General features: G+C 36.4%; 2 protein-coding genes across 2 annotated transcripts in view; one reads left to right on the plus strand and one right to left on the minus strand.

The window, feature by feature from the left end:
* LOC137292149 (choline transporter-like protein 1) overlaps positions 1 to 3,439 on the plus strand; it is a 213,897-nt gene extending 210,458 nt beyond the window's left edge. Inside the window, exon 21 of the mRNA XM_067823691.1 lies at positions 488 to 3,439. Within this exon, the coding sequence (XP_067679792.1) occupies positions 488 to 571 (84 nt within the window). The 3' untranslated portion in view covers positions 572 to 3,439. The remainder of the gene's footprint in view (positions 1 to 487) is intronic.
* A 3,505-nt stretch (positions 3,440 to 6,944) lies between these two features.
* On the minus strand, positions 6,945 to 10,149 carry LOC137292026 (uncharacterized). Its single transcript, XM_067823578.1, has 6 exons — positions 10,128 to 10,149; positions 9,736 to 9,981; positions 9,012 to 9,151; positions 8,613 to 8,703; positions 8,289 to 8,495; positions 6,945 to 7,075 (listed from the first exon to the last, which is right to left on the minus strand). The coding sequence occupies exons 1-6, from the start codon at positions 10,147 to 10,149 to the stop codon at positions 6,945 to 6,947; spliced, it is 837 nt and encodes a 278-aa protein (XP_067679679.1).
* Between the last annotated feature and the right edge of the window lie 1,117 nt (positions 10,150 to 11,266).

Here is an 11,266-nt window from a genome sequence, read left to right on the forward strand (position 1 = left end):
TCCGACATTTCTCTGATCAATCGAAACTTGACATAAAGGAAAAGGAAATGAAAATAGAGGACTTGACCCTTCCAGTTTTAACGAACAAGAAGACATTCTGTCCATGTGTGTCAGTCAATTTTTCAATGCTGAATTTCTATCAGACTTTATTGTAATCAATGAAACTGGCACCCATATTGTTGTGTGAAGGTACTTTGAGATTGAGAGAACTAGCATGATCAATCCAGGCCTTAGAGTAGCATTTACAGAAATGATATCCCTGGAGATGTTGAGGAATGTGTTTAAACAAACAAACTGCATCCTTTATTTTAGTGGTTAAGTCCCATCTCGGATTTGAACCCATACTTTAAGCTCCAGGCACCTTATTGCCAGCACACTCAGCCAATCCAGTGATCAACATCATGAGCATTGAGCTGCGTGATGTGGAACCGATGACGTGTCAACCAGTGCTATGTATATAGTAATTTTCAGTGTTCATTGGTTTCAGGTATACATCCAAGACAGTAGCAAAGCCTTGAATGAGTTGACAAAGCGAAAAGGTGGCGATGAGATGGAACCTGCGGAGGTGTGACAATGATTGACTATCACTCACACACTCATATCACAAAGAGAGTGACATCATCCTGTCATCCACAACCATTGCCACGGTGATGGCTGTAGTGAAATATACATCATGGTGCAACAGTAACATGGACATCTATGAAATAGATGACAGTGAAATTAACTTCAAAATGAACACTAATTACATGTCAGTCACAGACAATGACATGGTTGATTTGAACGTTTGTCATAATATGGGATTTTTATATTTGCAAGCATCTGTTATTTTTCCTGCTTTTTTTTTCCTTTCATCATGGCGCTATCAACTTTTGTTGACTTTTGATGTGGAGAATGTGTGAATATTCCACTCAGGATGTGATCAAAGGGAGACAACTACATTCAACCTTTATCTTGCCTTCCACTAAGAAGCGACTTAGATTTAACCCTGATTCAATCTCTGTGTTTCCATTAACACTGACATAAAATTAAAATCATGTTTTGATTTGATCATGGTTGTGAATCATTGATTTAGCCAAATCTAAATACAAATCAAGCTCATGCCTAGATAGAATTTTAGAAGTTACAAAACATTTTCAAAATGAATGCTTCCTTCAGTTATGAGCAAGTGCTAAATGTCATGTAATCACTTTGTATTCTTCAGGCATATAGTAGTTTTTATATTCAGTTTTACCATAATGCTTTTCTATTTATTTATTTTAAACTTGTTCATGTTACCCAGCAGTGTTGTTTTTATTCTATTATTGGTATTTTATCAAACATAATATGCTATGTTATCGGGCCCAGTTTGAATGATGACTGCTGGTTGTTTTACTTATCAGACATTATGACACTGTAAATGATACCAAGAAAAAAATGGAAGCAGTATACAGAGCACTAAAGTTTACAAGACCTTACTTTTTAGCAAAGATTTTCATTTTGAGGATGAACTGGCTCAAGTTTAGTGTTGGATTCAGTTTGATAGGATAATGTCTCAAAACATATCACTGTATAATGAGATCCAAGTAAAGGGAGGTGGAGTAGCCCAGTCAAAGCGTTTTCTTGTCAGACCGACACCCTTGGTTTGATTCTCCACATTGGCACAATGTATGAAACCCAATTCTGGTGTCCCCTGCCATCATATTGCTGGAATTTTGCTAAAATAGGCATGAAACTAAACTCTTAAAGTCCAAGAGATGGACATGAGTACAATATGTGAAGCCCATATTTATGTTCCCTGCCCATTTTGTTGCTGGAATATTGATGAAAAAGGCATAAAATCATTCCTAATCACTCACTCAGTCTTGTGGGTAATCTAAATATGAAATAGTGGAACAGGCCAGTCCAGTGTTAAGTAGTTTATGAAAATTGATAATTGTTTTGGACAATTGAACTAAATATGTTTGCAGCTTTGTATGAACACAATTTCCATGCTTCATGAATCAGATATGTGAAAATTTGGACATATGTGGAAAAAGGGCAATGAATGTTATGTCAGTCAACAGTGCAGATAGACTGTTGGAATGGATTGATAGTTCATTACTTTGATTATGTCAGACCAAATTGAAGTGGTTTCTAATGGTGCAAGCTTTGAACAGAAGGTATTGCTAACGTTTTTGTATGCAGCCACCTCACTTGCACTGAACAGCACCATGTTTAAAATGGATCATGTTTAGTGGTAATGGACCATAAGTATGTGACCAACACTGTACTCCGATGTCACCAGATTTATATACAGCATTCTCAGTATGAAACTTACCATTTTATTGTCTTTCAAAAAGAATCCTTTCATTTAGATAATTAAGAAAACTTAAGCTTATTATTTTTTCCGTGTCACATTTTGATGGAAAATTTTCATGTTTCTTGAAGATAGGAATACTGTAAAGATTTCCGCCCATAAACCCCATGATTTTTTATCATTCTCTGCATAACAGTCAATGTTTTTAATTGAAAGTCTACCCTAAACCTAAATTATCGTAATAAATAGAATACATTTCAAGCGGGAGTTATTGGCAGAACTCTTACCGGAATATGTGCAAAGACCGAAACATGGCTCATTGTCTTAGATACTGAGTAATCGTCATCTGAAGATGTCCTGAAGATATATTTCAGATTTTGGTGATGACACAAAAGAATGTATTTTCAAGATTTGCTGAAACCATGTTATGAATATTGTCATAATAATGTTTCTTTCTACAGAAGTACCTTGTGTGTATAATGTGATCTATATATGAAACAATATGTGTTGATACAGAAGCCTTTCATGGAGTATGATCATGGTGAGTTTCATATTGGAGTGTTGGTGACGCCTTCAAACTCCATGGAAATGCTTACAGATTCCTGTGTTTTCAATTTCGTCAATGTTTTTTTTATTTGTTAGATCATTCTATTTTTCTTCAACTGTTTATTCACAAACATTTCAGTTCATGTAGTAATTGTTCACCATCAATAATCTCTGAGCTTCAGATGGTTTGTTAGAGCTCACATAGTATGTTACACAGTAAGTAGGGGTTTGCTTTGCTAAATATTTTCATACATTTTGTATATATGAAAAAGTAGTTTTAAATTGTTTTCCTAGGCGTTTAGATTTCATATGAATGTATCAATTAGAAATGGTATTAAATCTTGGTGTATATTTTGAAATGTGAATATTCAGTATATATGTATATACTAGCTTGGTGATGTAATATGACGAAAGAGCTATTTTCATTATTTAGAATGGGATTTAGTTTAGACAAGTCAAGCCAATGCATATCCAGGAGAGGGAAAATGGGAAGCTCTTATCAGAAATCCCCAGTTTTATAACAATGTATTTGTGGGACAACATGCAAATGATTTTGTGTCTTTTAAAGACAAAATGGATTTCATCTGTCTATGAATGAATAAATGACCTTTGTTTTGGGTTGTGTTTTTTTTCAGTTCATATTTTATTGAGATTGTGTGTCTGTATTTGAATGCTGGTTGTATATTCATATTATCTGTCACTGATGAAGGTGAAATAATAAGTCGTATTTCAGGAGAATGAACTTTTATTAGATCAGTAAACGTAATGTGAGTTAGATCACAGTATCTACTAGTGTAAAAAGATTAAACTTAATAGCTTCAATAATATGGTTTTCTTAGACCAATTTTGATGTTTTTAATGGATATTTATTCCATAAACACCTCAAGGTTGGCGAGTAAGTGATATATTAAATACTGTGTTTTGAATTGTTTACCATTTTTTTTGGTTCACACCTATTTCTTGTTATTCATCTCGTTTATAACTAATTTCGACAGGTAACAATTTTGCTAGACAACAGGTGAAAACAAATAGTTAACCTGTCATTGTAACTGTAATGTTGTATAATACTGACTTGAAACTTATAAATCATGTTATATCCAGACAATAGGTAAAAAGTGACAAGCTAATCTGCTTGCTACTTTACCATGACCGACATGATGCAAGTAATGAAATGTTACATGACTCCGTGCAGGTCACAGATCAATTTGTAGTTTTTAGTGAAAGTCATGATGGATTTTCTTATTTTAGAACATTTACACTGAAATTACATCAAGAACTGTTTACATGATTTTATTTCTCAGGTGTGGTCAACAAGAACAAGAACTGAATATTCAGCATTGCTTGTTCATTAATTCAAATAGTTCAAAAATATTAACATTTGTCCATAGTAAATCATTTTGTGTTTGATTTTCTTCCCTCACACACTACAACACACCTCCCTTTGCTCCCATTTCAATTGTCCCCCACCATGATATTGCTGGAATATTGCTAAATGAGGTGTAAGATTAAGCACTCAATCTTATTTACCTCACTTCAAGTTTTTGTCACCCTCCTTTCAATACTTGATTAAATACCACAACATTTGACACTGAATGTACATACATCAGACTGTCAGAACACACAAATCTCAGTAATTTGGATGAAAGCCTAAATAATTAGCTTAACCTTAAGTCTCAGTTTAGTGTGACATGCTGGCTTAACGTCAGTGTGGATTATGTTAGGGCAAGAAATAGTAATCAGTGATGTTATTATTTGCTTTATATCAATAGCATGCATGCAGGCATTAGTAGCATGCACTCAGCCATAACTAGCATATATGCCATCAAATGTTAGTTGCATGCACCCAAACATCAGTAGCATACTTTCAAACATTAACAGAATGCACCCAATTAACATATCATGCACTACAGCACATCAGATCACAAGGTGCTGAATCAGCATAATGCAAAGCTCTTGTTGACCAACATGAAATGTGTGTCACATACGATTTTATGCGCTCAACAAATAAAAGATCTTCACTATTGTAGTAAAAAGAATTAGTCTTGAATATCCTATCTGTATACAGTACCTCTGTCAGAACCTCTGTCAGAACCTCTGTCAGAACCTCTGTCAGAACAGTCAATAAGTTATTAAAGATAGAAATATACACCTTTCTTCTAATCTGGCAACCAAACTGAAATGTTTCATAATACAGATTGTTATTTTTGTAAGAAAATGATTGTCTTCATGTCCATTATGTGTGAGAACTGTTGGAATGATTGTTTATGTACATAATGTTTCAGATGTTTATATCATGTCTCCCTCAAATGTTATGTCATGTCTCGGTGTATTGTCATTTTCATACAAAAACCTCTACATCAGCATATTCACGTTATTCATTTTCAAATGTGTGAATCCCATTTTTTTGTGTGTCCCCCTGCCGTGATATTGCTGGAATATTACTAAAAGCGATGTAACTATAAACTTACTCACTCACAATTCATTTCAATATTCAGTATCCCCACTAGTTGTTTTGTATATAAGTATGATTTCATCAGTATTGACACTAATTACATACATTATTTCTCTACAAATGCAAGTTTTATTATTTGAGGTTCTTTTCTGTGAAAGTTATACTGGTTTTGCTTTGTAATGTCTGGGTTTTGTTGGGTTTTTTTAAACAAAATATTTTTTATGCATAATATTGGGTTACTGGTAAATTTCATTTTGCATTCACTTCAAAGCATTGTTTATTTTGTTTGTGTTTCATATTATATATTTTAGTTAAAGTCATATTTTATCTTTTCAGCAGTACAAAACAGGCTGTTTTCAAAACTATTAGAATTTTGCTAAGTTTTTATTGGTGATGGGGATTTTGATTGTAATAATTTGTAGAACTCAGTTTTCAGAATGATCACTTATGTACTTAGTTTGCACAATTTTATTCATTTGCACAATTTTATTCATACAATTTTTAATTGCAAAATTTTTTTTCTTTTTCTTTTTCATAAGTTTCAGCACTTATATTTTTCTTTTTATATTACTATTTAGTTGATGCATATCATAGAATCACCTAATGTTTTGGGATTTTGTATGCCCGACATATTTGCTCACCACAGAATGGAATTTCAGGAATTGCACAACTTGGTGCATTTTCCCTAGAAGACAAAAAAAAATGTATTCATCTCCTCATTATAATGAAATGCTATGCATATTTATGATGAAGCATGACTTTGAAGTGGTACCCACTGGATTTGTTTAACCAGCTTGTCATGTACATCCAATATCGCTGCTGTGTAAAATGGCCACCATCTACCCATGTTGTTGACTGCTTGTTCATCATTGTTGGAGAGAGTGCTGCCCATCAAACAATCAGCTGTGAATGTTAATTTCACTTGGTTTCTGGACTGCATTTTGTGTGCTTTTTTCTTTTGAATGAATTTCTGGGTGACTTTTGAAATGAGGTTTTGTATTGTCCCATTGACCAACACGAATATATTTCTACTGACAATAAAATTGTCCAAAGCTATGTTTATTTTTTGTCTTGTTTTTTTCTGGCCATTTCATCAATAATTGTGCTGTGAATTTCTGTTTTCTGTAAAGATCGTATCGAAATGCCATAATGTACTGGACAGACAGTCCTTTTTACGCTTTGGAAACATACACTCATTGTGGATGCTGGTTGTCAGCATCCAACCGGTGTGTTGTTCATAGTCTAAGACCCACATCACGTCCGGGTTTCTTTCCACTTTTGAAAACGACTCAAAATTTTCCGCTCACTGGCATTCCGACGTCCGGCGACTGGTGTTTTAAGCAACAGCCTGTAATATTTCAGTTACACGTTACAGCATATGTAAACGTTGGGGAATGTAAATGGAAAAAAGTGATGAAAGAAAATACTGCATCAAATTATTTGGGGCAGGTGAGACAATCATTGAAAACCACATCCAGTTTTAGATGCTTGGAACAACCCCAATGATCAATCGATGACGATTTCATCAGTGCTCATCGACTCGTCATTCTCATCACTTGAACATCATGCTCAATTTTTTCTAATTTTTAATTTTTATACAATGAAAAGTATGAAAATGAAAACGTAAACATATCACAAGTCTCCCCGTAACCTATTTTATGTGTGGAAGGTTTACTTCATATAAATATTCGGTCGTGAGGAGTCGGAATGCATGAAATGAACGCCTTCCCTCTTGATCGACGACGATTGGCTGATACTGCCATATCCGTACACTGATTGGACGACGAGATAGTTGTTCGGATCTGTAATGGATTAAAAGGGATATTATATATGACTGGTAACGACTCCACTGTTTGAAACAAGACCTGATTTCTTAGGTCGAAAAGCTGTAACCAGAACTTTTGATACTGTATTTATGTAAAGATTGATACAAAAATAAAACTTTAGCTTGCAGAAATAGCGAACTGCTGGTAAAGAGCTTGGTCGAAACGATGCAAAGATAAGCACTCATTAGGCAGTGTATTTCAATAGGTATCAACTCTGGGTTTCACAAAAGCTACATGGGCATGCTCTGAAAACAAAGTCCTCAGTCCCGACAAGTCGTCACGACCAATACTCGTCTGGATCCCTACCACAGAATATGTTCCAAACACTTTACTATGATACTACATCTTGCATGTAACACCAAAGGGATTCACAATGCATACGTCTTTCCTCCAAATAACGTCTACGCCTCATATGTAACTGAAATACTGTACCAAACAGTATATGAGTGAACGTCTTTTTCCGTTTTTCAAGCAGTCACGCCGTGTTATATCTGAAATATTGTTGTTGAAAGCGCTGTTGAACCATATCCACTCACGGACATCGACCAAACTCAATCAGCACACTCACACTTACCAAATTCAGCTTAAAATGCTAAGTTCACAAAAAGTGACTGAACTTGATTCTGCATGTTTAAGTATCTCTGTCTGTCGTATCAATGTATGGGACACACATCGATACGAATTGTCCAAATTGGACACCACACGTTGTAACTTCGCTTCGGTGTGGCCAACGCTATATTTAGAAGAAACTGAATACAATCTCCCTATCAGGATCATAAATTGTCTCCTGGGCCTACATTTTCGAAGCTCTCTTAGCGTTAAGGTAGCCGTAAGTGCCATACATTAACATTAACTTACAACTGTCTTAGCGCTAAGAGGGCTCCGAAAATCTAGGCCCTGGGCCTCGATCCACAAAGCGTTCATAACGTTACGACCTGTCGTAAAGGTATTTTTTACCACTGTTTTACGAATGTCGTAGAGCTACGAACGTTGTGCGGATCAGGACCCAAGGTTGTCCCCATGTCGAAAAGTCTGAATACAATGTAGATCACAATGTCAGTCTCTGTGGTTGATAGTGTGTCATTACATATATTGCCTGTGCAAGACACAAACATCTTCAGGATCTCATTAATATGAAATATCACTAAATGAGATTTACACAACAAATGAACAAATGCAGTCATAATACCTGATCTCGTGTTGTGTCTCGGACAGCCACCATTTCTGACCAGCTGATTAACCTTGTCTCGAAGGGTCGTGACCTTGTGTGTCTTCTCGAAAGAGTTGTCTTGGTGACAGAGATGATGTTGAGACTCGGGACTTCTGGTAATGGATGAAGAGCGGCTTATGTTACCATAGCCGAAGGCTGACCGCACGACGAGGTAGTTGTTGTAGTCTGCAGAGAACAAGTGTTACATCAAACATAAGCACGACAACCTGGATCAGTCTTCACACATGTTACTAATATGAGGGATCGAAACCTGACAAGCAAACTACTGTCCATCTAACGTACCTGGCACCACATTGTAGCCGAGCATTTTCCAGTACTTCATGGCATCTGTTTCCATAGTGTCACGGGACGCCTTCTTGGTGTTTGTCGGGGCCTGCTGATTAGGGTCGAAAGGAGATCGGATATAAAATTAATACGTTCTTACTATCTCAAGCACTTAATGACAGAGACATAATCACTGCACCACGGATGCAGTTTGGATGCATTCAACCAAATACAGTATAAGTATAAGTGTATAAGTGATATAAAAGACATTTACCTTGTTTAAAGGGCACGATATATGGAAGACGTCTTCAATACTTTAATGTGAACCTTGATTCTATGGGTGTTTATTCCTCCAAATGGCACTTTATTTTTCAGGCATTGTGTGATTGTCCTGAAGAAATTTGGACAATGATTTACCGTAGTTCTTGTTTGAACGTGATTTCTACGGCATTTCCTCTCATTCGTTCTCTCCTTTTTCTCTTCCTCGGTCTGTCTGTCAGACATTTTTCTTTTCCTCCCTGATGGCTCAGTTTTGTTGCAGGATACAAGGGGTTGGACTGCAAAGAAGAATAAGATTTAAACAGTTCAACAAGACTGTATGCAAAGACATATTCACAACAAAATCCTCTTGGAGACTCAATAGCATGGGGGTTCTTTAGAAGTACTGCTGGGCAAAAGGAAGTAAAATATTACAGACAGAATATTACAAAGGTGAAATATTACCGAAATACGTCATGCGTAAAGTAAGAAACACAACTACGATACATGTTTCAAATACTTCACCACTGTATAACTAAGAAAGTACTTTCATAATTTGTTTGAGCGTGGGTTCAAAACCACACTCCTGGAGTGTGGGTTCGAATCCCCTGCAGGATTCTATCGTTAAAAAGGACAATATGTAATCAGATTTGAGCCTAACCATGAAAATGCATTCCTAACCTTAAGGTATCGTATTTCTTGTTTATATCACCTTATTAGCCACCATCACGTGATGGGTGTATACCTTCTTCCTTACGTCACTTTGTAAACGATTGATAAAGGTGCTAAGTGAAACAAATGCTCAAGCCAGCTGTGTAGTAAGTAATACTTTAACCCCTGTGATAGCTCTTAAGTGTAATTACACGAAATGATTATATCTTACTTCTTTGTAATGTTGAAGTACCGGCTACCGCCATAATGCCATGTGGAGCAGTAGATGTAGGGCATGAAGAAGCATCAGTTCGGGGAACAGAGCTGGTAGTTGATGGGGTCTGACTTGATGGGCTGATCGGATCCACAGCTTCAGCATTCAGCGATGGCATATTCTCAACTCTGGGCGAGTGGTTAGTTTGAGGCCAAGAAGATTCATGGCACTCACATCGTCGTTTTTTGGTTGGTGAGATGACACCTGTTGGTGAATTGACGTGAAACTTCAATAGGTACAATAATTGTATTACAGCTGTCGTCAGTTTGTGTAATTTGGATTGATCTCTCTCGAGAGGAATTGATAAATAAAGAATAGAATTTGGCTTGCCAGTCCTTGTTGGGACTTACTATTTACTTCTCCCGAATCCATGATGTTTGCACTGTCAGTCAGCACAATGTCTTGAACGCCTGTGGGCGGTTGTTTCCAAACTTTTCCCCAAATACAGCAAAACTTGAAGAGCAAAGAATGGGTGTATGTTATCTCTCAAGGCAGCGTGATTGTCTATGACGTCATAATCATAATGACGTCATGGCAACATTCGTTGTCGGCAACTTCCGAAAATTTTCAATTTTTTCTTTGTCTTAGCTTCGCTGAAACAAAGGTTCAGATTAAATCCGCAGTTCTTGTATAATTTTATCGATAACTTACAATATCTCTGGTGTGAAGAAATGCCATCGGCACGCCATGTACCCCGGGTTATATTACGTCATGCACTGCTATGACGGTATAGACATGTTATTTTCTGTGGTCCAACATCGAAGTTTTCAAAGTTGGGTCCCGTCTCGCATACGTGTATAGGGGGTTACAAGTCATTCACACTGTCCATGCCTCTAAACATTATGTAGAAATAATTGCTCTGCCTTCCAGATTGTTGCAGTGGATCTTTCACATCAACGGCAAAAACTAGACAACCTGTGGCTTCCTCGTGGACGAACTATAGCCCAGTCGGGCAAAATCCCACCCAGACGAAATCTCATAGGAATAACATTCCTTGGACAAAATCCCACACCAAAATAACCAACACCGGACAAAATCCCATTTTACTGTAATCATGTTTTTCATGATAGAGGCCATGATTGATTTATATTACATTAGAGTTGAATGAGTTGTCATGAGTTGCATCAGCGCGTGTGTGCACATGATCAACACTGCTTACTTATGAGACAAATACGAAATATTAATTTTAAAAAAGTGCATGTCATTTTAACACTATTGGGACCGTGCACATATTTTTCCTATGCAATTTTGTCCGGTTGGGATTTTGTCCTACCCTCGGATTCCTCACCCCAACGAATAACAACGAAATAAGGCTGAGCTGTAATCAAATTTGTTGTAAATAAATTTAATAAATATGCAATGCAACACAGGATTTTCTCTAATATCGAAATATCATTTCCAGTACATTCGCAGATTTAGGAAGTGATATGGAAACGTATTTTTACGCAAAATCCTAAGAGGCCAAAGAAAGTGTACAGTTTTGTCTTTT

Source organism: Haliotis asinina, chromosome 7 (genome assembly GCF_037392515.1).
Source record: "Haliotis asinina isolate JCU_RB_2024 chromosome 7, JCU_Hal_asi_v2, whole genome shotgun sequence".
NCBI classification, from domain to species: domain Eukaryota; kingdom Metazoa; phylum Mollusca; class Gastropoda; order Lepetellida; family Haliotidae; genus Haliotis; species Haliotis asinina.